The 27,480-nt window shown below is 40.0% G+C and overlaps 1 protein-coding gene and 1 long non-coding RNA gene across 17 annotated transcripts in view; one reads left to right on the top strand and one right to left on the bottom strand.

Moving 5' to 3' along the window:
* Positions 1 to 27,480, bottom strand: part of Htr4 (5-hydroxytryptamine receptor 4) — a 185,314-nt gene that overhangs the window by 142,669 nt on the left and 15,165 nt on the right. For all 16 annotated transcript variants that reach the window (XR_015642115.1, XR_015642113.1, XR_015642114.1 and 13 more), the window contains 1 exon segment: positions 25,299 to 25,371. Coding sequence is in view for 10 of the 16 variants with exons in the window: in NM_012853.2 (NP_036985.2) it covers positions 25,299 to 25,324 (26 nt within the window). In the remaining 6 variants the exon portion in view is untranslated.
* Positions 1,586 to 25,745, top strand: LOC108348797 (uncharacterized). The gene is made up of 3 exons (XR_015642594.1): positions 1,586 to 1,648; positions 24,105 to 24,248; positions 25,485 to 25,745. It is a non-coding gene; the product is annotated as an uncharacterized LOC108348797 (long non-coding RNA).

Raw genomic sequence — 27,480 nt, 5'->3', positions numbered from 1 at the left:
TAAATACAGTTAGCTCAGGCTTTCTCTTGGAAAGTGATAGCTAACCTGAGGGATGTTAGAGGTAATATGACAGTCATGTGATGAGATAGGGAAGACTGCCCTTAGCAGAAGTAAGTAGCAAGAAAATGCAACTTAAGGGGAATGAAGGAACACACTAGAACTGGAATACTCATAGGAAATGGCACACTGCAGCTACTCGAAATGTACATCGTATCGTGGAGTCATGTGTCATGTAGGGAGTGTGTCCACATCACTTAAGATTCAGTTCAAGCATGCAGTGTTTCAGTTCTGTGCTGAAGAAATGGGATAGCAATGAGTAAATTGTCTATTGACTGATTTATTGACTGATAAAAGCAGGGCACTCTCCTGGCCTAAAAATCAGTAAGATGCTGGAGAGAGCAAGATCTTTATCAGAGCAGTGCATTGTAAACTAATTAACTGACCCCACGAGAGGAGGATGTCATGCTGCAGGTAATTCTGTTCACTATTCATTGAGGGTCTCAGGTTCCCAGATAAGGATGAGACAAAATCTGATATCTACTGTGTCTTCTTCCAGTTCTATTGCCATCACTGGATATAGACATTGGGACTTCTGTTGTAAATCAAAGAGTCATGTATTAAAAATTTCAAACAACATATATCCTCCAAGCACTAGCCATTTGTTGCAAACAGCTCTCAAGAAAGGAAAAGAGGAATTTGTTCTGACACTAAAACAATGGAGTGAGAGAGAGAGAGAGAGAAAGAGAGAGAGAGAGTATGTATCTTTGCTTTCATTTGCATAGACTATGTATCCCAAGTTTCAGCAACCTTTTAGGGTGATTTTTGACTATATGGTAATTCACTCACGTTGTTACTCTTAGAAACCCATCCATATAGTTCTGGCATAAGGAAACTGTCAGAATTCACCATCCTTAAAGAATCTGAAAACACAAGTTGTAGATTGTGCTAGGTGGCGGTGGCATACTCCATTAATACCAGCACTGGTAGGCAAAGATAGATGGATCTCTAAGTTTGAGGCCAGTCTGGGCTACAGAGCAAGTTCCTTGATAGCCAGGGCCATACAGAAAAACCCTGTCTTGAAAGAAAACAAAATAAAGCAAAAAAAATCAAATTGTGAGTTGCATGAAGGTGAAAATGGAGTCAGAGGGTCTAAGATCAATCTTAATAAAACATCCTTCAAACAAATAGTTGAAATAGTCAAGATAAAATGAGACTTCTCTTCATCATGAGCACATAGAGGGACACTTGCTGACGAAATGCTTACATTCCTGGAAACAACATTCTTCCAGACTGCTCAGTCAAATGTTGACCTGGAACTTCCACTTGTCAATCAATTCCTCGCTGAGGGGAAAAACTATTCTGACAATTGTTTCCCTAGGGAAAGCTACAAATCCTGTACTTTGCATCTAGAAGGCCAGTTGGATCTATTTTTCACTGTGATTCTTATGGTCTTTTCCTCTTCTTTTTTTTTCTGTTTATTTTTTGTATATAGAAAATAAAGAACAGGACTTTACAGCTATTGAGAAACACACATAGCAATTCTATTTCCGTTGCTAAGCAACAAGAGCCATGTACCAGCACAATGAATGGATTCTGGTCAGCTGTATTATACAAGCAGCTATCGAGAGCTGTCTTCATAACCACAGGGGTGAGTACTCTTGGACACATATACATCTGAATTTGCCCGAGAAAAGGAAAATCTTTCATTTTAAACCTTTCTGGCATTCATCTTTTTTCTAGAAATTTTATTTAATTCTCCTCAATGAGAAGTTAACACAGTCTATTATAACAATAATCATCATCTCAAGAGAGGAAAATAAAGGAGAGGACATCAATTTTCCTAGTTCAGACTGTATTCTCCAAGCCTGGGATTCTTTATGGCCTCCTGTCTGATCCCAGGAGGCGGGCTTTCTCCCTACTCCTCTACTGTGACATCCACCCAGGTGATTAATTCCAGGAGAATTTTCTGTCTCCTGTTATGGTTAATACTTGCTGTCTTCAGTCACTAGGAAGGAAAAATACAGCACTGTTGACTATGCTATGTCTTTATTTAGACTGTTTTAATAATACATTGCCACTAAACAGAATTTGTAGAATATAGATGGATGTATGAATGGCAACACCCATGATCTCACTTATCAGTGACAAGCAGTATAAATATTTCTACACATAGTATTCCAGATTGTATGCATATACATAAGCCTATCCTTCCATTTTATTACCTGTATGTATAGTTGTAGCTTGCTTTATAAGTTTAATGATAGTCAATGTCATGATTATCTATTACCATAAAACTTGGAAAAATGAATAACAGGGTAAGTCATCTATGGCAAGGTAATTCTATTAATCTTACTATGTCTTCCTCTGAAGCTAACCATAGCTAGCTAGCATTATTAATTTCCCAGTTCAACTAATTGTTCGTTCCCTTTTCATTGATACTAATATTACCTTAATTTAAATCTCTCGTCTGGCCTTTTACTGTAACAACTCTAACTAGACTCGGGTTTCAAATGTTACAAATCCCAAATTGAAGTGACTTAAACAGAAGCTAATGTTTGGCAACACTGGTAAAGGCTCCAGTAGGAGTGAATAGCTGCATGCAGCCATAGCATCAGATAAGTTCAGTGGTACCTGGCTTCTTTCCCTCTACCTCACAGCAACTCTGTCCCCTTATTAGCTTAATTTTGGGGCAGATTCTCCCCCAAATGTGATTAAATGGCTACTACCTTCTTCTCAAGGCTTCCATAATCTCAAGAAAGGGCTATAGAGATGGATCAGTTAACATGTTACACAAGTGTGTTTGGATTCCTAGCAGCCATGTAAATCCAGGCATGTTGGTGTTCGCTTGTATCTCAAATATATGAGAGGGAAATAAAGTTTTCTGGAATACATTGTGCAGTCAATTTAGCTAATTAGTGATCTGTGGGTTCACTGAAAGATTTCCTGCTTTTTTGAAAGGTGGAGAAACACAAAGATCTGCAACTCTGTAGAGTCTTACACAGAATTCCTGGTAGAAACCCTTGACCTAGTCAGTCTACACCCCAATCTGTAAGCTTCTCTGACTGATATGATATTCTGAGACATGAGGAAGGCAGACTCAGAATATCTAGTAAGGTACCCAGACCCAGTCTTTTCTCCCAGCCTGACACCCACCCCCACCAATCACACTGCTTTAGCCCATATTGTGTCCTATAACATTGAAACTAGGAGGCCTAGTCTGGCTTCCACATGAGAATGATGCAGCATCCTGTGCCCTTTCCCAATGGAATACCATCTATGGGCAGGCACTGTGGTCCCAGCCTTTACGACCAAAGGACTATCTGCAGGACCCAGTAAGACTTCCATAGACTTATGAACATAGGCAGTAGAAGCCTACAAAAATTTACTCTTGGCCAGAAGTTGCACCTACTCTTCAATTGAGTTGAGAATACTTCCGACATATATTCACACATCAACACAGAGAAGAATGAAAATGAAACACTATTCAGTTGGTTCACAATCTGACAAGTTGGGGAAACAGCAAAGATCCAAATACCCACATAAGAAAGGTGTGATTTGATATCCAAACCAAAAAAACTCTAGCAATGAGCTAATTCTACTCATTTTCTGTCTTGTTGCAAAAATACAAACAGCATGAACAACCAAGACAATCTATCTCCACCAGAAATTAGCATTCTCATAAACATATTCTGTAAGAAAAGCAACTTAGCTGATATACAAGATGGTTACTTCAAAATAACTATTATATGTCCAATGACCTCAAAAAGGATATGAAGAAATGCCAGAATTAAGATTATGAAAATACAACAGGTGAATGAAACTAAAAAGCAATTTGATATGAAAATAGAAATTTGAAAAAATATGGAGTATCCAATAAATGTCAAATTTAAATAATATACAAAGTGGAAAACTTGCATAAGACAAAAAAGCTTAGAGGAAAGCCTTGCCAATAGATTGGCTCAAGTACAAGAGACACTATAAGGTCTTGAAGTAAAAGGTAGGGGAAAAAGATGAATTAGTCAACAAAAATTCAAAACTAGAGACAAACAAGCAAATCCCACAAAAGCCAAAAATATAAGAATAAAACATATAGGAACCCTGGGACACCATAAAAAGACCAAACCTGTGAATGATATTTATAGAAGAAAGAGAAGATCCACAGGTCAAAGGTACAGAAAATATTTTCAACAAAATCATAGAGGAAAATGTCCCAAATCCAAGGAAAGATAACTATTAAGGGGCAAAAGGTATAAAGAAAATCAAATAGACAGGACCAGAAAATAAACTCCCCACATCACATAAGTCACAAAGCATGAAGTATAGAGAACAAAGAAAGAAGACTGAAAATGGTAAGACAAAAGGATTAACTCAAAAATAAAAGCCAGCCTATCAGAAGAGCAGATGAGTTTTCCAGGGGGAGTTTGAAAGCTGAAAGGCTTAGACTGATGCTTTATAAATTCTGGAAGATTACTGATGCCAGCACAGACTACTATACCCAGCAAAACTATCAGCCATAAGAAGAAAATAAATTATCCATGATAAAAACAGAGTTAAGGAATGTATGCCATTGTCTTAGGTAGGGTTTTACTGCAGTTAACAGATACCATGATCAAGGCAACTCTTATAAAAGACAATATTTAATTGGAAGGCAAAGAGAAGACTGGCATCCTCAGGAAGCTAGGAGGAAGCTCTCAAAGCCCACCCCCACAGTGACACACTTCCTCCAACAAGGCCATACCTCCTAATGGTGCCACTGCCTGGGCCAAGCATATTCAAAAGAATGCACTCATTAAAACAGCTTTATAGATACCAGAAGTAATACTTTGTTTTGACGAAAGAAAAATAAAACAACCCAAGAGAAAAAAAAATACACTCCCAGAACAGTTTAAAAAAGGAGATAGAAGAAAGAATACCACCACAACAAAATAATTGAAATTTTAGAAAATTTTCAACAATAGCTCAAAATTAATAGTTGCAATACTCTAATAAAAAACACACAGAGCAACTGACAGGATTAGTAAACAGGATCCAACTTCTGTTGCTGTCAAGAAACACGCCTCACCATCAATGATGGACACTATTTTAGGCTAAAAGGATGGAAAGAGTTGTTAGAAGCAATGGAATTAGAAACAAGCAGGCATATCTATTCTAATATCCAACAAAATAGACTTCAAACAAAATTTCATCATAGGGGATGAAAGTAGACATATAACCCTACTCCTTACTGGGGAGCTATTAGCATTTGATAGTTCCTTGCAGAGGCAGAGGGAGTTCTTTGAAAGTGTGATTCCCAATAGGTCAACCATACTCTACAACAGACCTTACATCAAAGAAGAGTTGTAGCATGAATCAGATTTAAATTTTTGTGTTTAAAGTAAAGAAGAAAGAGATTACAAAATTACGTTGGAAGGAAAAATATCAGTAGATAAGGAATGAATATAATGAAAATTCATTTTAATGAATTCTCAAATAATAAAAGTATTTTTTTAAAAGATAGAAAGCAATAGGCAAAAACACAGGCTATCAACCTCTGGTCTCCGCATATGCAAACACATATGTGCACACAAGCCCACATGTACACATATATTCACATATACATATGTTTCCATGTGTTGGTACATATACCTGTACACATAAATAACTATAAAAGAAAAGGAATGCCTTCAATCTAGTTCGTGTTGATCCACATGAATGAATCATGAGTGACTAATCAGGTTCTTAAGATGGGGACAGGCATAGAGAATATGCCAACACTGAAGCCTCCGAACAATGTTTCCCACCCCAAACAAACACAGGAGCCCCAAAGTAAAGGGTATTTCATTTCCCAGAGCAAATCAACTGGGCAATCAAAGCCACCTCTCTCTTCCATTAGCCTCTGAGCTCCATGTTCTTCAATCACTCTTTTCTTCTCCATCTCAGCTTGGTGTATGAACCTTATCACTCGGAGTTCTTTCCCTCCATCCAGTATCCGGATTTATTCAGCAAGAAGCATCAGCAAGTAAAAGCATTTCTCCATCTCTTTTCTAAGGGACACAGGTTGAGAGTAGCTGTGTTCCTCTACTAAATTTCTTAGACCCCGAAAACCTCTACAAGCAGACCACACATAAAACAATTCTTTCCACTCATACATTCACAGCGTAAGAGACTTGAATGTGGGGGTTGAGGTGTGATGATAGCTCCCAGCTACTGCTAGTCCAAGGTGCTACACCATCCCTCACTGCTCTTGTACATACCTTCGTTGCTTTGGGTTTACCTTCATTTTCCTCTGGGATGACCACAATCTCAGCCTCCTGCTTAATTGAAGAGCACCCTTCATATCAACAATGAACCTGAGCTTTATAACCATCTACATTGTCATTCGAAGAATGACACATGTTAGGCACAAATAGCACAGGACTATCAGTAAGATTCTGCATTGAGGCTAAGGAAAGCAGGTCAGCAGGAGCTCACACAGCCCCAGCCCCAACCCAAAACTAAACAATTACAGAGGAGAGAGTTCCCTACATTTCTTTGTGTGGTCTGTCTGGTCTAGCCAAGACTGTAGAAGTTGTAGGAAGATTTCAAAAGAAAAAAGGAAATGAGTTGTCACTTAACAGAGTCACAAAAAGAAAACAGAAAAGCATGAACCATATCAGGTCAAAAAAAAAAATAGAGTTTGGAAAAACAGTCTGATTAGTCTGCAATGAGGTAACTGATAACATTTAAAAGGATGTAAAAAACATCTTTTTGATTGTCTCATGCTAAAAATACCTACTAGAAATAGCCAGTGTGGAAGAAAAACAACAGATAAAGTGAATATAATAAGCTAGGTATGCCAGTGTATACTACAAAGGGATAAAAAACAGGAGGGGGCTCTGTCTTTGTGGGCTTATAGTCACTCGAGACAAGATAAGGCCTTGTACCAGGCTCAGGGACAGATCAGCAGGTATAGATAGTGGGGGGAGTATTGGAGATTTTTCAGAGGCAAACTGTCTGTGCTGGCAAAGTGGTTTGAAGTTACTCATGGAGTAATTGCTCAGTTGGCAGAGGCTGTCTCAGACACTTGGAAATGTGGGAAGGGTCACTGAGATCAATATGGCTCGGTGGATATAAAAATGCTTGCTGTGTGTGCCTGGCAATGAGCATCCCATCCTAGGCTCCTAAATATTGTCCTCTGACATCCACACAGCTGCCGTGGCAAACATGCTCCCATGTATGCACCCAGGAACAATAAATAAAAATATTTTTGTTAAAAATCTTGGAGACATAATAGGACCAAAAGGAAAGTGCTGGATTGGCAGTGTTCTCAGTAGTGCTGGAGTCAGGATGATGATTTGGAAGAGGGTTAATAGTCTACTTGGCAATTTTCTGGCCCTGGGACCTAGACTTCACAACTACACTCTCCAATATGCCCCCCCCTTGCCACTTGTAGTGGATTGAACATGTAAATGTGACTAGTCTGAGGTCCGCTCTGCCAGAAATGGAAAACCCTACATTTTGAAAACTAAGTCACTGAAAATGTTAACTGCATTAATAATTATATTGACATGTGATATCACATGCATGAATAATATTCTGGAAGTCTGGAGTTCCGTGTTATAAATCATTAAAATTATTTTCAACTGTCTTTTACTTATCTTTTAGTATAGTTGCTAGGCCATTTAAAATTTCATTTGTGGTTCGCATCTGTGTGGTCTCTTTATATTCCTGCTGAACAGTTAGTTATTCCACAAAGTCTTGTTCTCTCCAGGCGTTAGTGATATTACAGTGCTCAGGAAGACTTGACTGAGCCCATTTCCTCCCATCACACAGAGTCTGGCTTTTGACCAGCAGAACAAAAACTACATCAAGACTCAACAGCTGCCATGTTCACACAACTACACCCACTCAGGAATATACAGTCACTTAGAAAAAAAAGTCACCGGCCGCCTCTTCACATGAACACTAACTTACCATATATGCACACAACCATATCTGTATGTGTCAGAATAATATCCACAAATAGAGGAGGATTAGCAGAATCTCCTGTTACAGTGAAATTTACATTTCTGCTGTCAACTCTAATCGTTTGTTTAAACCAGAAATAGTCATTAGTGCTTGTTAGTAAGTTCTTTGAAATTCAAAAGCATATTTGAACTTTGTGGTTTCCATTTCCTACCATCAAAAAACCAATCAACTGAGGGAGTGATTCTAGTATAAGCTTTTACCCACAGTTGAGATTTCAAGGCTGTTCATGCACACTTGAAGGGAAACGAGCAAAGGTGTTCGGGATAGGAGATCGCTGTTATCAGCTGACAAGCAACACAAGTGTACCCCAGTCTTTCTGCTCTCTTCTTTGGAGGTCTGCTCTTTGGAAATCATAAGCACCACCTGATTCTTCTAGCCTTGACAGTTCCGTGGGAATCTACCTAGCCCTCCTCTGTTGGCACCTGCTTAGTGTGCCAAGCTGCTGCTTCAGACTCTTAACTCGGTCTCTGTAGTAACCTATCACATCAATTACTCGGAATGATCTAATGCAAATCTTAAGAGAAGAAAGAATTTTCTTCAGAATTGACTGTCAAAAAAGTTCAAAAGCATATTGACTATTTAAGCTAGTTCCTGTGTAAGGATATGGGGCCCGTATTAGGTACTTTAGACCAGTGGTCCTCAACCTTCCTAATGCTGTGAACTCTTCAATACAGTTCTTCTTGTGGGGACTCCAAGCCATAAAATTATTTTTGTTGCTACCTCATCATTGTACTTTTCCTACTGTTATGAATCATAATGTAGACCTGTGTTTTCTGATGGTCTTAGGTGAGCTCTGTGAAAATGTAATTTGATACCCAAAGGGGACACAACCCATAGGTTGAGAAACACTGCTTTAGACTATGAAGCATTCATGCTTCCTCTTAATTTGGTAAAATAATTCCATTTTCCTCAGAGGAGTTATGATTTTATCCCACGTGATCAAAATGGAGCTAAATCCATTCTCTTCACTTCAGCCTCATTTGGCAATGGTTTTACCTAGCTAATACATTTCATAAGTCTGTGAAATTCAAATGGAAATATCATACGAACTACATGGGTTTAGACATGACTATGTGTGCACAATCTGTTCCTAAGAGATTCATTCTGGGGCTTTATCGAACTAGTGGAAAGACATGTAGTTTCTCTGCATTAGAAGGTAGTTAACATATAAGTTGAGAAGTTCAAGATGTTATTAAATGGGCAGCCCTTCCCTAAGCAAATGATAGGAAGCGAGGGAAGAGTAATTCTAATGCCCTGGCTTTAGATCCGGGTCCAGCAAACTGTAAGTGTGAACTTTCAAGGAGGTGAGCTGATAAATTCCCACAGTTGCTTAACCTACTTAGAATTCAGTTTATCTTGAGAGAACCATAAATACTTAAAAGCTCCATAGGTAAATAACCCATGTTTCCTATGCCTCAGGGAGCAATTTGTTGTGGAGCCTTCTCTGATGATCTGAGTTCACTCTGAAATTCCCAGTTCCCTTGTCCATGCGGCATGATTATCACTATTAGGAGCTGCCTTGGAGGTCTGGTCCATCTGTAATAAGGAAATGCAAAGGTCAATTGAATACTTCATGTTGAGTGGTTGGTAACATTCACCATCAACTCGTTCTTGCCACTGTCCTGGACTGTATCCCAGGTTCATGCTCTTAGTTTCTGCATGGATCCCAAGACCCAGATGTCAATTTGTGTTCCAGCTTCTAGTATCCAAATGTATGCTAGATTCATTATTCTCTCTCATAGTAATTTCTCCCAACCCAGTTGCTTCAGGCATTATTCCTTCCAACCTAAGGATTGTAGACAAGTCTAACATTGTGAGGAAATCCTTTTAAAAAATTAAACAGAAATATATTGTATCAATAATTAAAAAGTTTTTACCCTTTGAAAATTACCTTTTAATGTGGTGAATATTATCATTTTCTGACATGGTTATTATTAACTGCAAATTATAATAGCACTGTATTATGCTGTAGCCTTTCCCCTAATCAATGCTATCCTAGGGAATAAATTAACTTCAAATCCCAGAAACTTTACCAAGCTGCAATTAGGCTTTGCATAGATTCCTACCAAGAACAAATATCATCAAACCAGGATGCCTCTCTAAATAGAGTGCACATCTCATGACATCTCTGACATCATGCTGACACTAATGCTACCCTACATTCATTTACTGACACATGCCTAAGGTAACACCGGATCAAACATCAGAATGTCTGCATTCTCATCTTAGTTTTGTGTGACTTTTCAAGCAAAAGAAAAAAAATAGGTGAAAGAAAAAAACCACTTTCCTTTTTACCAGACTGGGAGGGGAGCCCTTAGTCCTGTGGAGGCTTGATGAGCCAGGATAGGGGAATACTGGCGCTGAGGCAGGAATGGGTGGGCAGTTAGGGGAGCACCTTCTTAGAGTCAGGGGGAGGGGAACAGAATACGGGGTTTGTGGAGGGGAAATTGGGAAGGGGATAACATTTGAAATGTAAATAAATAAAATAAAAAGAAGAAAAAAAGAAAACGGTGCATTGTCACAAAATGTTGTAAACTTCGAACTACCAAAGGCATAAATTATTAACATGAAAGTTCATTATTCACCAAACCATTAGTTTATGCTTCATTTTAAGCCACAATCAGATTGTGGATTTCTAAAGAAAGGTATTGTAAAGCAAAATAAGCATGTTCACCAGGAAGTTGGGACTAGGAGATAAGTAAGTTTAAGGAGAAGAAAAAAAAAATATGGGTCACAAATGTTAGTGAGAGAAGGAATGTTGGGCAGAGAAGAAAAGCAAGAGACCACAGAGAAACAGGCAAGGGGATACAGGATGGCAAACACAATGCAGACAGATGAGAAGAGAAAGACACCAAGGTGGGAAAAGGCCACAGAGCAGAGCACCAGTCATCCTTAAACCAGCTGTCCATTTCAGAAGCATCCTGAGAATGGAATGACTCTGGCTTTTACATACTAAAAGCTTTTAGTTACAAAAGAATTTGAGCTTCTTGAAAGAGAGAGAGGGGGAGGCAGGAGGGAGGGAGAGAAGGAAGGAAAAAAGGAAGGAAGGAAGGAAGGAAGGAAGGAAAGGAAGGAAGGGAAGGAAAGGAAGGAAGGAAGGAGGAAAGAAAGAAAGAAAGAAAGAAAGAAAGAAAGAAAGAAAGAAAGAAAGAAAGAAAGAAAGAAAGAAAGAAAAAAGAATGAAAAGAAAAGAGGGGGGAAGGAGGATTATTATCGCATGCACATATGTGTGGATGACATATGTGTGGGAGAATGTTGGGTGTGCATCCCAGTGTGTGGAGCTCAGATACAATTTCAGGAGTCAGTTCTGTCCTTCAACCATGGGATCAGAGAACTGAACTCAGGTCATCATGATCACACTAGCACTTCTATCCTATTGAACTATCCTGGCAACACTTGAGCTTGTCTTAAACCCAGCCAGCCCCTATAGAAAACTAGTAACTGAAACTTGCGTAAGAACACAGAGAGTGGCCATTGTGGGAAAAGACAGGGGCAACAGTAGGACTAACAAAACCTACGGTGCTTTTGGTTGGTGTTGTTTTGGAACAGGGTCTCACTGCAGAGGTCTGGTTGACCAGGAACTTGCTATGCAAACCAGGCTGGCCTTGAAGTGATGGAGAGCTGCCTGTCTCTGCCTCCCAAGTGCTGAGATTAAAGGTGAGTGCACCATGCCCAAACAAAACCTAGTCTGTTTAAGAATATCACAGAAAAAGAGCAGAAGGGTAAAAAAAAAAATCAGGGATCTTAGTCTACAAAATAAAGGCCAGCCAGTGAGACATTACATAACTTGACACAATATCATTATTACTGCTTTGCTTCACAAAGATGTCAATTAATCTAGATTTAGTTGATTATTAAATCTAATTTACCCAATTATCTGGGCTATGAAATCAATTTAAGAGAAAAAACCCAATCTGTTATTCTCAAGCCTGATCAACTTGAGAATTTCTTAAGGGTGTTCCTGGACTAACAGTCTAGATCTCTGGCTGATTGCACATATCTCTGAGGATGCAAAAAGAAGACATAAGAATAGCAGCTAGCAGATTGGATGAAGAGAGGGAGAGGGAGGGAGGGAGGGAGGGAGGGAGGGAGGGAGAGAGAGAGAGAGAGAGAGAGAGAGAGAGAGGAGAAGGAGAAGGAGAAGGAGAAGAAGAAGGAGGACATGACTGCCCCTAGGTATAGTGGAGGAGGTAGGGTAAGAGGAAGAGTACAGAAAGGGGCAGAGACAGAGAGATCTGGGAGAGTCCAGAGTGTACCTGGCTATACTGAACCAGGTCATGAGAGGAGAGAAGGGGAGAGAGAGCAAGAGAGGAGCTGCTGACCTAGACAGGCAGCCAAGGCCAAGAGACAGGCCCAGAGACCAAAAGGGCCAAAAAGGACTACATAACCAAAATGGTTAGATTGTATAAGGAAGAGCAGCTAGGAGGAGGGCAGCCCAGCCCCTTGGCTGGAGAGCTCTGGGTAGGGGTTGGCATATGCAAGCCAGGAGGACTCTATAACAGGTAGGGACTGAGGGATGCTGACAGAACCTGGCAACCAGTATTGTCACCTTTGATATAATCGGCACTTCTGTTAATCATTTGTCCTGAGTTTGAGATCTACAAAGACTTCTGATCAAAAGTGAGGGACAACTCCTGGAATATGAACCAGTCAAAGAGAAACAAGCTATTTACAGGGCGAGTCTCCTCAGGAGGTCATGAGTCACAGGCAACTGCCTGTCCTGTCTGAGATGTGTCAGGTCCAAAGGAAATTCCATTTCCCCAAATTCCAAAAAGTATAAGGAACAGATGACTAAAATCCATGGTGTTTATTAGCATACCAAGGTGATGCTGGCATCTAGGCTCCCTCAATATCCTATGCTTCTACATACTTCAAAGTCCATACTAACTCATTGCACTTCCTTCCCTACCCTACACCCTTCTAACTCATGGGCTTATCTCCTCAATTACTCATTGTCCTTATAACCCTGCTATTTTGGCTCTGCTTAACTCCCTTTGTAGTACTGTGTGTGTGTGTGTGTGTGTGTGTGTGTGTGTGTGTGTCCTACCTCCCCCCTTCTCTCTACTCTTCTATTCTCTTTCTACTCTGTTCCTGCTTCTCTCATGCTCAGATCTGGTCTTCTGGCCAAGTTCAGTCTACTCATGTCTCTCTCTGCTCTAGACTCTTCTAGATGCCTCAGGCTGTTCTCTCTCACAGAGCTACAATAAAAACTTTCCCTTTAACCATAACACATTGTGGCCATGCTATCACTTTGTATGTCATAGGCATTCCTCCTCAACGTGGGCTATTTGTGTTGCTAGCCCAGGGAAACAAGATATTGTCTGTGAAGGTCTCGCTTAGCACGATAGCCAAAGCAAAGATTTAGTAACTCATCGTCGTGATACTAGAGAACAAGACCTAATAAGATGAGTAGTTATAGTAGTAGTAGCAATTGTTGAAGCAAAATGAGTAGTGGTGGTTTCAGGGCTTGGGATAGTGCAAGTATCTATAAATACAATAGCATTATGTCATAGCATGGTATTTAGAGGTCTGGGCTCTGTATTCAAACCTAGTCATTTTGTATGCCTCCATAAAATACAAGTAAGTGAGAGCATTTTTTCCTCACATTGTTGTCCTACAAAATAACGAGAAAACACTTGTGAAAGATTAACACAGATCATGGTCTATTATGTGCTCAGTTCTTGTGAGTAATGGCAGAAGTAGGGGTGAGGTGGTAGCCCAGGCAAAGGAATCAATCCCACAAAGGGCTAAAAGGAAAGGGCATAGTCACCTTGTCACCAGAGGTTCCAATGCCGATTAATAGTTCTACGGGAGAGGCATTTCAGTTTCAACCTGAGAACTCGTGCTCTGTTCATGCTCCCACCACATTCAGTTCTTGAGCTTTAGAATCCATGGTTGCATGGACATTCAGTGTGTGCATGGTGGTGGTAGCCATCAGCCTGTAGGCACAGATTTTTCTCTCATGAGGCTTTGATAATGAGACATTGCCTAAAGAGTTGAGAGGTAAAATGAAAGCCTTTTACATTCTACCATGCCAGGCACTGTCTCCTTCTGGGTTTATGATGCCAGGCGTGGTTCTTACTACTGGGCACATGAAGTTCGGCAGTAGAAGAACACGTTGAATAACTACAAACAACTTTGACAATTACAACTGGTATCGGGAGCTTACACAGAGTTCTGGGGAGTCCGTTGGTGACAAGTGAGTTCATACTGAGCATGAGCTGGGGGGTAGCCATAGAAGGAAGATAACCAGTCATCAGACTGCTAGAGGAACCGTGGATAGAGACGGATGTAGTCAGCAGAGTCAGAAATGAGATGACAAAGCGTTAACTAAGCAGAGACAGGAAGAGTGAAAGGCAAGTGGCAGAGTTAAGGTTATGTAATTTTAGGGGGGAAAACGGAGCTAAATTAAGCTTTTCTAAAAAGGTTACTACTTTTTCCCCCCACAGAGTAAAATCTCATCAATTCAACATAATTGGATAGAAGCATGTCAAAATTAATCAAATATGAATTGCAGATATTTAAAAATATGACTAAGTGCTTAGATTTTTTTTGACTACATGAGATATATTAAATAACTTTTCACTTCCCTACTCTTACTTAGCAGTGCCAGTGTTCCAGCAACAATAAAAGTGAGGCTTGTCTTCGTAAATACCAACTCATATTTTAGATAATGTAATTACATTATTTTCCCCTTCCAGGAACTCTTATCTGCTTGCTCTCTTTTAAATTTGTGGCTACTTTTTCAATTGGGCTGTGTGTGTGTGTGTGTGTGTGTGTGTGTGTGTGTGTGTGTGTTTAAAGTTTGTGGATCCTTGCAAAAGAGGGTGCAGAAAGGTTGTAGGAGCCCAAGGAATAGGAAGTTGGCTGTGAGATTGTGTCTCCTAGAAATGTGAGAAGCTACAATCTTGAAGTCTAACCAATATTTCAGCCTAAACAGGAGCTGAAAAAGGAAGATGCAAAGAGAAATGCTGATGTGAAGCTGGGTGGGTAACAAGGCTTTAACCCTAGACAAAGGATCGCAGGTAACTAAGGAATGCTGCTGAGATGGGTTGGGGGGAGGGATAGTCCTCCCCAGAAAGAGTAGACCAACTAGTTATCCAACAGCAAATAGCTTCAGCTCTGAAAACATGAACAGAGAGCGAGCCCCTTAGAAATGATATTTCTCCCCTCTGAAGTAGATTAAACCTTCTTTTTTCTGCTCTTACCCACACCTGTGCACATTTCTGAGAAGTGGGCTGAGTTACCCTAAAAAAGCAGGTAAGCAGGACAGATTAACTGCCATTCCTCTTTCTCAAACTAACCGATCCGACCCATCTACAATATCAGCACAGAATGTAACTGTCTTGGAGTAAAGAGGCTGAAGCCAAAGGTTTGCTACCGTTTTCAGGCTAGCCTGGGACACAGTGTTAAGTCCTGTTTCAAATAAAGGAACAAACAAGGAGGGGAGGTGGGAGGCCTGGGGAGAGAAGGGACAGGGACAGAGGGAAAGAGAGCAGAGAAGCGAACAAGAGCAGAAATTAAGATTTTTAAGCCCTTAGTTATGGTAGCTTATCTATGACTCACTGTGCTTTTTATTTACCAAGTACTTGTACAATTTTTAACATGATAGTCTTCATGTTTATGAAATAATTATTTACGGAAAGTGGAAATGAAAATTTCTGTAATTCTGGCATTACTTATCAACGTGCTGTAAGTTATCTGCTCTGATAAGCATTCGTAATGGGTTAGTAGCTATCAAAGGGTCAGGATCCTAACTTTTATGTGTACCCATAATTACAAAAAAAACAAACAAACAAAAAACAAAAAACAAAAACATCCATAGTCGTTGCAAGATAGAGCAGGAAAGGTCCCTGAAACCTCAGGCTCCATTAAAGGACCGACTCCTGCTCTCAGTACCTGGAGAACTGCATTCATCTTCCAGTAGCTGGAAAGACCATCAACCCCTTTAGGAATGAATTTTATTCCACACAAGTCATCACATAGCTTGTGTAATCTGAACCTTGCTGGAAACATTTACTCCTGGCATCCACACCAATACAATTCAAGTCTCTATCAGATTTTTTTTTTAACCAAATGTGTCATCAGTTTCTCCATCTCAGTTGACTCCAATATCCTAACAATTGCTGTTTACTAGAAAAGCAGATCTCGTCAAGTAGTCTCTGTTCATCAGACACTTCTGTCCCCTAATCTGTGTCAAAGGTCAACTCCCCTGGCCAAGGGTCTCTAGTTCCAGTCAATCTAAACAACCTGTATCAGCTCAAGGACACCATTCTCCTGACATACACACTTGCTTTCTTCCTCTTCGTTTTTCTCCTCTCTCTGCTGACAGCACCTGGGGTAAGGGCAGCCTTAGAAGTTTGATCCTCAGTAAATCTTTCTTTCTACCCATGGAGTGGTCTAGTTAGGTAGCGTCACTGTACCCTCATTTACAGCTAACAATACTATAGTTCAGTGGGTAAGAGCACTTGCCACCAAGCCTGATGACCTGAGATCAATCCCTGGGTCCCCCATGACCTAAGGAAAGACCTCTTCCTCTAAACTGTCCTCTGACCTGCAAATGTGGTCGTGGCATACCTGAGGGCTCTCTCTCTCTCTCTCTCTCTCTCTCTCTCTCTCTCTCTCTCTCTCTCTCTCTTTCTCTCTCTCTCTCTATCTCTCAGATAAAGAAGGAAAGAGAATAGTTAACAAGTGCAGTAAAAATCACTATGATTTTATATATCCTTTCACACACTCAGTCTCGGTTTTCACAGAGAGAGCACTCGGAGGGCTTACAATAACTACACACCTGTATCTATTATGCGCGACGGAACAATAGCGGAGCAATCAAAGATGAGAACTTTGTATAAAAAGTTTTCACAGGCACTGAAATGCATAAGGCCTTATAAGCTAGAGAGCAGGAGAGTGGGCAGATGAGAAAGGGGAAGGCTCCTTCTCAGGTTCTTTAGAAATGCAAATAGAACCTACCTTAAAAGGCCTGATAGACTGCTAATCACTTACCAGGCATTTATTAGGAAACCTGTTCCAGCTCCTTACTTTAAAAAAAGAAAAGCCTTAAACTGAACAAAACCCTACTTGTTAAATATCAAACAGAACTGAGTATGGAGGTGAAAACATACATTATAATTTATATCCATAAACTTAGAGATAGGTAGTGCTGACTACTGTTTCCTATGAAGTGGTGAAGTTAATCCACCAGGCAGGCCAGCAGATTAGACCCTCTGGCCACCTGCATGCTGTGGAGAACCTTAAGGGAACAGTTCAAAATGACTTCTTTCAAACAAGAGGGAACCAAAACTATTCCGAAAAGCTGCCCCCAGTCCCCAAGAGCGTTTTAATCACTTTGTGAAACTCCAAAAGCCAACATATCTACTAGGCTTTTGGTTTTGGATTCAAATATAAAATGCCAAATGGCGGACCTTCCCCAGCATAACATTGGCAAACTGGGAAGCTCTAAAGATTATAGACTGAGTTCAATCCCTGGAACCCATGTAGGACAACTCCTACAAGTTGTCCTATGATCTAAACACATTGCCATGGACACATGCACACACACACAGGCACATGCACGTGCACGTGTATACACACACACACATGCACACATATACACACACAAACACAAATGCAATAAAATTTCACAATGACTTTATACATCTAGACATATACTTGTTCATCATCAAGCAAAGATATGTGAACATACTGACTTTGCTCCTTTTAGGAATGTGACTTTGATGAAAATGAAGATTCCTTTCAGACTGAGGTACATGGTGTATAATAATGTGATATCTATTAATAAAGACCTTCCGGTATTTTCAGAAGTGAGTTTATACAAGTCACCTGCTTCACAGTATGACTAAATCACAACAAGCTGTTCGTTATCAAATGTTCAAAGCATCAAGGGCAAATGATTTTATATTTTGCTTTTATTATCTGGGACCCTTTCTTTTTAGATTTAGCTATGGTTATATAACGTTTTAATCTAAATTTATTCAGACATTAGAAGATAGTCTGTCTTTTAATAATTATAGGTAATCTGAAGTAAGCAGTGCTTTAGGAAGAAAATAATTGGATTTTAGTCTTGGGTAAACCACATGTGTGTATGTATGTAAAGTTGTTGCTTTTTAATTATACTGCATGACAGTTTGGTATGTGTGGACAGCATATGCAATGACTAGACAAGCTTAGTTATAATTTCCTTTTTCATTATTCATTCACAATATTTTATTATCTTACAATAAATATATGTCTATGATCATTACGTGCAAAGGTATAATAGCATTGACCGATGATGTTTGGTGAGACACGGTGTGATATTTTAAGTTATATGCTTCTTGAATCTCATAATACCTCATTCTTGCAAAGGAGGACAGCCTAACCTATCTGTAACATAACAAAACCATTTGATGCAGACCATACTTTAACCCTATTGTGTACAGAGATGAGTTTTACTGGGTAGTAGATGAGGATAATATAGATACCATAAAAGTTTTGGAAAAAATTAGGCGTTGCCTCTCCCTCCCCAAGCTCTTTGTATCTACTGATTTAATGGAAGGTCATAAGAAACCATCTAGAAACATCTTACTGCAATACGGAATTCCAACTAAATATTGACAAGAGCTGGCAGGTTCTTTCAAACACATCTTGGGATGGGTAAGACACCAAGAGACCAGGAGCCAGTTGTGCAGTTGAGTGAAAGGCAGAGCAGAAGGATGATTGTGAGTGGTGATTTGAAGAGATGTGATTCTTACCTGCAACATACCCTCGTGCCTCAGACTCAAAGAACATCATGGAAAAGGAAGTAAAGGATTTTAAGAGCAAGAGAGCCAGATGTCTGTTGCGACACTGTGTCTTTTTTATATGACAAGAAAGCTGCACCTATGAAATCTGAACAACACGGCTGCCTAATCAAGACTCAAATAATGACACCAATTGATGTGTCAACGTGGATGGAGAAAATCTCACAAAGCCCCACTCCTGGATAAGAGCCATAGGCAGTTAATGACTACTGAGAGAGGGATAAGCCCTCTACTTGGTTACCTGGGTACCAAGTAGTCAACCTTAAAATTATATACCTATAAAGAACACTAAATAGACTCAGTCAGGTATATTTCTGTATTTATTCATAAGTACATAACAATGATAATTGAAGAAAAGTAGAGGAAGCAAAGGGAGGAAGGTAATGATGTCAGTACGTAGACATGTATGAGAACTGATGAAGTTTAAAACAATGTTGTTTCGTCAGAATTAAGGTACACCCTGACAGGCATAAAGCAACTGGCTATTCAGCAGCTACAGTTTTAAATGTCCAAACTGATGGTTCAAGAAACTAAACAATCCATCTAGGATCATGCACCCGGTCACCGGGAATGGCAAGACTTGAACCCATACGTGGGCTGTTTCCGTGAACCACACGGCTCCTGCTGTTGTGGTCCTCTGCTGGGTGTGGTGCTGAAGTAGAAGCGTGTGAAACTCTATAATGCTCCGTCTATATACAGATGTGCTGACTGAAGGCTAAAACCAACAAACTGGCGTGCACGTTATTGCCCTGCTGGTAACCTGTGACATGTCTTGCTTGAGGACCCCTAGAACCCTATTAAGCACAAAGCTATTCAATGCAAGGTGCGTTTCAGCTTGAATCCACTGTGTCCCTGATCTAGTCAAAAGTATTAATGGGAAAATCACCACTTCGTCAGCTGGGCTGTAAAGTTGAGTATGATTACCATTTACATCTCTAATGCAACATCAAAATAACTCCTTTGAAACCAGACCCACTCACTTTCTCCTTCTATGCTAATGGATGTCACAATTTCAGCATCTGAGGACTGTAAAACATTTCCCAGCCTTTAGACTGCACCTGTTCCCAACTCCAATTGCCAGGTTACAAACACAAATTAACCCTAGTTCCAAATTGATTCCATATTGCTAAGTCTCTAGGGAGGACAATTTATATCTGTGAGTTACTTCAAGATCCCGAAATAGCATTAAAAATTCTACTTTGTCCCCAGATTTTTGTCAAATCTAAAATGTAGTGTCACCAGTGCTAATAATCTAGCCCCAAGCCAGCATCTCTACAGAAACAATTGTTACCCTTTCTCCTCTTGTAAATTTGAATAATTCCAATAGATTTCTATAGTTACACTAATCCCTAAACCAATGTCTTGAAGTGACGAATTATAAGTGAGCACACCAGAACATTACGGCAACTGAACAACTAATTCAAACTCGCCACTTACCTCTGTGACAGTTGTTAATTAATGTCACATGTTGTATACAGCAAGACATGTTTTTATATCTAGATTATGTTTTACTTTATTTCTAAAGTGTTCAACTTTTGGTCTTTCTCATTTTTTTTAAATCAGCTTATGAATAGATGCATTTTTTAAAATCAGGAATGGATGCATTATCAAGAAAGCAAATGAAGCCAGAGACTCAAAGGAGTTGGGAGATAAAATAAATATACATCCGAGCCTGGACACCTACTCAGCCTTGCTTTTACTGAGTGTAAGGTTGGGCTCTCAGATTTTTAGAACCATAGCAAAAGAAGGGGATTGGTACGATTTATTATTTTTAACTGTATAAGATGCTTTGTTGCCTGCTGATATGAAACATTAATAAGAGAACACAGAGCCATTTTGCAGAGAAGAAACAGAATCCCAAATGAGGATGCTCTTATCGAAGAAGGAAGTAACAGCAGAGGCTTCAGGGGCAGCAGAGAGGGAACTTTTGAGAGCCCAGCAGGCAAGAAGATGAATCCAGGGTGGCAAGAAACTACCAAGACAAAAGCTAAATACACAGGAAGGCTGCTCTTAAGCAAAATGTGAGGTCATTATCTTAAGGATGTCTCCTACCTGCTCAATGCTGCCCTGAACCCTGTACTTTCTAGAACTAAACATCCACAGGAAAAAGTCATCAGAAGCAGACACCCTTTGGCTGTAATAAGCAACAAGGAAGAAAGGAATACAGATGTGGCTTTCTTTCAGGGTGACCTGAGCCAAGGAAGACCATATACCAGTGGAAGTGTATGCAGTTATACAAACAGTAAGTTCAGGCTGAAGTGGAGATTTCCGGGTTTCTTTAACAACTCAGTTGTGTCACGTGATATTTTTCTGGACGCTGTCTCGTGAGAGGTCATGTGATGCTTTGATGAAAGCAGAAACTTGAGAGGGTGCATGATTTATATTTTTAGAAAAAAATATAAATAGAATCCCATAAACAGTGGGAGGATGCTCTTACATTTCTACAGCACGCAACACTTTGTTGGTCTTTGCTGGCCTTTGTTGGTCTTCCCTTCATAGAAAGGAATACTCCAAAGAATTTCTCATGGTGGTCCAGCCGATTCTGGCCACTTCCACTGACTTGTGCCAATTCTAGCGGCACCTTGCTGTTTCTGCTGGATGTGCTATAGCTACAAATTTGTGGTTGGTGTTTGCTCTTGAACTGGACTCTGGTATCCTGTCAATGAAGAGTGTAATTGCCCCAAAGAACTACTTCTAAGTAGGCCCACAATTTCCCTTTTTCTATTAACCTTCTTTTCCCCTAACTCTGGTCAGTGGGCTAGAAGGGAGGTTGAAGCGTTTAAGAACAAAATAGGTTTGGAAAAGTCTACATCAGGCTGTCTCTGAGGTGAAGGAGCAAGCCTTTACAGACACATTGTGTAGCTTCTCTGCCTTACAGAGAAGAGAGAACCAGTGCCTTACTCTCCCTAACAATAAGAAGATCTGGGAAGAGCAGCCACTGCAAACTAGACAACCGCTTCCTTTTCCTCTGATCCTCCCCAGAAAAGAACAAAATGGTCTACTCCAGAGCTCCCAAAAGATGGGGCAAAACCCCTGGAATTCTGTGGGTGTCAGATTGTTTAAAAGAATCTGTCAGCCTGTCAGCTCACTGTGAAATTTGCGAGACACTGGTTATTATAGAAAGAACTTATCTGAGCTCACTTTCCAAATTGGTCCAGATTCGCTATGATGCTTCATCATGACTTGGGCATCCCTACCATCCTTGCTCTTGGTGTTGTGGAAAGTGTTTGCATTGCAGTTTGTAGCTCAATAAACAAGGTCCACTGTTTCCTTTCTTATTCTTCTTATACTGCACGGAGAACGTGACCCACTGTGTACCTCACTATCAGGATTCTTCTACCATTCCTGGCATTTTTGTTCATTTTTAAATGTGGCCCTCTAACATTTTGGTCTTAACTTTTGAAGTTTCACAATAGCTGGTTCCAAATTACCTCTGATTATGTTTGCCAGGATTGGCTCCTGCTGCGTCTACCCAGGAACCCTGGCAGATAGATAATAGCAAGGACCAAGCCATAGAAGCAAATTCAATGAAGATACATAAACAAAAGCTGAAATTGTCAATATGTTTTGACAAACTCTATAAGACATTTTATTATAGCTCGAAATTTAATCAAAGATTTGTTTTTTTCTCTTCATGTTTTGGGAGAGTTGATTAGAGTTCATCAATCTTACAGCCCATCAAAGTGAAAAATTATTTCTGAAGTTTACCCCAATATGTTTATTGTCTCACACTATTCTTTTTCTTCTGGGTGTCCATTACTAAATTTTCATTCTCTTTTCTCAAATCATATTTCTATCTTTACCCAGACAGAAATGTCATGTTAGCTATCTCTTTAAACACACACACACCCCACATACACACACACACAGACACACACACAGACACACGCACACACACATACCCCACATACACACACATACACACACATACACACACACACACACACACACACACACACACACACACACACACAGACCCCACGTACTCACTGACAAAATAGTTAAAGGATAGTAGAAGATAGAAAAGTTTATGACCCTGAGCATAAATGAACAGAGATGATTTATAGTTCCTAGGATTGCTTAAGTCTTAAATATAGTGATACAAATCAACATTATAGCTCATAACGATTTCCTGCATCCAACAGTGCAAATGTTCAATACCCAATCTACAGCAAGTTAAATGTCATTGAAATACTATGTCCTGGGAGAGGTCAGCACTGTGGTGTGTGTGTGTGTGTGTGTGTGTGTGTGTGTGTGTGTGTGTGTGTGTATGTGTGCGTGCATGTGTGACACATTAGTGAGTATATACATGTTCACTACCATATATAACTAATCTTAATGTCCGTTATAGCTGCTAGACCATTGGTTGTTAAGTCCCTTCTTAGCCAAGCCAAGCCACATCCTCTCCTAACGTTCTTTGTCTTCTGACTTTCTTTCTTCCCTTATTGGTTATCCTCTGACTACAGAGAAATTAAAAGAACCTCTCTTGAACAAAGAACCTAGTCCATATGAAGACAGCAACTGAAAAGAAGACCCTCTAGTCTCTTTTCTCAAAATGGTAAAAATTTACTCTATCTAGGTACACCTAGAATATTCTTGAACATCATCATTAGTACAGAACCATTGTGACTTCTTCTATTAACTTATTAATATGTATTTCTGGATTTCATTTTTCTTTACATGAACTCACTTTCAAATCTGACTATATTTATATAAAAAGGAAATTTATTTCACTTGATAAATGATAAAATAATATTACTCCCCATGATAATAAAAAGTTATTGATATACCACCTAAATTTGTTGTGACCTACTTATGACAAATGCATCACAGTTTGGCAAATGTGAGCCAATATATATCCTTTTTTGTTGTTGTTGCGGACACTCAGAGGCTGTACTGAGAAGGAAATGAATAGAAAGTCCATGACATTTGCCTGTTACTAATATTGTGGGTAGAGAGGAGGAGTGGGTAAGGAGGAACATATGTTGATAGAATCCAGTTAGAAAACGGACTGACAGAATGGTCCACAGACAACTGTGGGGTATGATATCATCTTGAATCCCACACCATTTTTCCACAGTATCCCAGGAGAACAGCTAATGCTCGCGTAATCGAATCGCATTCCACCATTGAAAGCTAACACTGCTATAAATAAATGTCTAAAAGGTAGCAATAGAAGGGATCATAATGTCTGAATGATCACCCCCAGAGGTGCACTTTAACCAGCTGACCCCATTTGATCCAGTGTTTAGAACTTAAAGGCCGTTTTGCAATGTTGTAACCATCAGAATTGCTCACTTTCGGTTTTCTGGTTAACAAAAGGAAAGCCGAGGGTCTCTGGATTCCACCGTGTTTTCTCTGCATAAATAATCTCACAAGCTTTGAGAGGAAAGTAAAGCACATGCCAGTGGGTCTTCAAATCAATGTGGTGGCGTGTTACAACTGCACCAAGTTATTTACTACTGAGTAAGTAACAAAATCTACAACGTCTTCTATTAAGAGTGTAAAATATTTTATTGATAAATAATGCTGTTTTAGATCTAGTGTATTAGAATGCAATGCTATTTGAATATGCACTGTACACTGATGACTACCTGACCAACTACTCTTTATTCAAAACCCATCGCATGCCAGGGATTCTGCACCATACTGTGAGGCACATTCTGTCCTTCAGGGATTGTCTGGTGGGATGACAGCACAATTTTGCCACTCAAGTCAGACCAAGCTAGCGCTCCTCTCAAGCCAGCTATCATAGATTGTTCTATGTCAACCCAGATGTACAAGACCCATGATTAATACCTAGAACATACTTTCCCACTGGTCTCAAGTGGAAAAAAAAATGTCTCCTGTGATCGCATAGGGCAGGTGACTTTAGGATGTCTTCCAACTACAGTTACCAGTGGATAATCCTCCGCCTTAAGGACTACAAAGGCAAACTATTTAAACTTTCTTAAACAAAACTTTCTTTGCACTGTTTGGTAAGGCCAAATAAATCAGAGCAACCTTCTAAGTAACACATCCCATCCCCAAGGTTTACAGAAAATTGCAAGAACAACAACTATGCAAGTTAATATAACTCCACACACTACACGGACATCTGGTATCCCCTGACTATGATCTGATTTCTGGCTGAAAACAGACCAACTAGGACCTTTTAGGGAAAACTACTTGGATTTACATCTGAAGTTTAGATACAGATAGATAATCTTCAGCCACATTACTTCTGTTCAAATGCATAATAACTTTTCTTATTGCAGAAATGAATATGCATCTTTAAGTGGGATGGATCTATGGCCCATACAGATAGAAACATTAACAGTTGGGTTTTTGTCATTTAAGCATCAGAATTAAGCACTAATAATCAAGCAGTATACCACACTTATGGTTCTACATGCAATAGCTAAAAGAAAAAAAAATCCATTTCAGCTTCACAATTCCACTACGACAGATTTGCAGAGGCTGTCTGTCATAAACTCCCACGTCCAGCAGCACAAAGGATCCAGAAAGGCAGCATACCTCACATTAGCATCAAGTCTGTCCATTACAGGAAATGGGCATGAGTACGTTGGATGTCAGTGCCCACAGGACCCTGCAAAGAAAATGAGATGTTAGGCGGGAAGGTAACACCCAAAAATAAAGTCTTTGTTACAGGAAGACAATGCCAAGTTCTGCCTCCTCCTAATAAGAACTTTCATCTTGCAGAACTATTTAATAACCAATACCGTATCGAAGAGCTCCTAGCACACTCTGGTGGCATGTGTGAAGCTTGTTTTGCTGAGTTGTGCAGAAGAGTTCTGCTCCACCGATGACCTGGTACACGAACATGCAGCATCTTCTCGGCACCCTGAATTAATCCATTTATTTGTCTCTCTTCATCGTCCCAGAAACAGTGTATTTCTATGGTCGGCCTTAAGATGCTAGCAACTAGACTGCTAGAAATAAAATAGTAACAGCCTAACAATATTTTTCAGGCTTTGTTTTTGTACAAACAACACAAATTTAGTTGGGGTTTTGATAATCTAGTAAATACTCTCTGCCTAGAAACAGAAAATGTGTGCAAGCAGATAAAAAACAAACAAACAAACAAAAGCAACTTCCTAGGGAGTCCAGGAATCAAACTCTTTCTTTGTATGTACATATGTGTGTGTGTGTGTGTGTCTGTCTGTCTGTCTGTCTGCCTGCCTGTCTGCCTGCCTATCTACCTCTCTTCCTACCGACCTATCTTCTCTGTGTATGAGTGTAGGCTTCACATGCATGTGGAGGCCAGACGTTGGTACTCTATAGCCCCTTCTGTCACTCTATCCCTTGTTTCTTGGGAGTCTGTCACTAATCTAGATGCTCACCAAGTCAGCTAGGTTGGCTAGCAGAAAACATCTAGGATCCAGCTGTCTCTGCCCTGTCCCCAGCACTGGGCTTACAAACCAAGACTGGCCTTTACACAGATCTGAACTCAGGTCCTCATGTTTGTGCAGCAAGCATTTTTAGTGGCTAGGCATCTGCCTAGCCCCTGAGTCTAGGAATCTTGAATCTAGGAATTCAGGACTTTAAGGCTTACGTAGGGATTCTAGGCTAAGTAGTCCTAGCCTCCATTAAGAGAAAATTAAATTTCTAAGTACTGGGAGTTCCTTTCCTGCAGACCTGCAGAAGCCCTTACATGCCTCTCTTCATTGCTCCTCACTTCACTTAACCGAGTTGGTTCTGTTAAGCCCCTGTGCAAAAGAATCTTTAAGGCTTGCATCCAATTTCTTCCACCACATGGTCAGTTTGAGGATTCAGGGACCGAGTTGCCTCTCCAGGTCACCCTGGATGAGCTCTTTTTCCCTCCAGGCATCGTCGATCACCTCCAAAGAATGGGAGGAGGTTATAGGGGAGCGTCTCTGCGTTAGCGTCCAGCTCTGGTAGCCTATAATTCTGACTGTGCCTTTTCTAACTGAATCTTACCAAGCGAAATCTTTAAGTTCATTTATCCACATAGGAGAACCACAAAACTCAACCTGAGCCTTTAGATGCCTTGGCAAGCATTCAGGAAGAAAATGTTCAACCATAACAGGAGCCACTCACAATAAACCCCAAAGTATACATCATAGCTTATCAGCCCATACTCACGTGATCTGGCTTGAGCATCTTTCAGAACTCAGCTTGATCCATGCCCACAGCCTACTGCCCACTTGCACATGGTCACGCTATTTCTCTTGAACATCAAAAGTATTTCTCCCTCACTTCTAGAGAACTTTGCCTTTTTTCCCCTCTTCCTATAGTCAATGAAAATGATTCTCTCTCCTCAAAAGTCGCTTCCCCATGAAATCTTTTTCCCTGTCTAAGATCTCAGACCTCAATTTCTAAAAATTTCCATCTCCTATGTTCTGTTCTTTCTGTCTGATACATGCATTTATTCTAGTCAATTCTAGCCTGCTTTTTTATATTCTGTTTCTGTCACTTCAATGTAAGCGTCAACAGACCCATTAACTCCTCTAATATCCTCAAAGCCTACAAAACTGCCCAGCACATTGTAGTCTCTCTATACATATGCCAGTCAAATGAAGTAATTAATTCATTTTGCAAATGAGAAAATAGAGTTTTGGCAGTCTGTTATTTTCTCTCTGTAGAGATGGGGTGTTACACAAACATCCTTGAACACAACATTATAAGTAAAAAGTAGCCAAAGCCAGGGTGAAGAGATGATTAACATTTCAGGGCA

Source organism: Rattus norvegicus, chromosome 18, assembly GCF_021556685.1.
Source record: "Rattus norvegicus strain SHRSP/BbbUtx chromosome 18, alternate assembly SHRSP_T2T, whole genome shotgun sequence".
NCBI lineage: Eukaryota > Metazoa > Chordata > Mammalia > Rodentia > Muridae > Rattus > Rattus norvegicus.
This window is presented reverse-complemented; position numbering and strand designations above follow the sequence as displayed.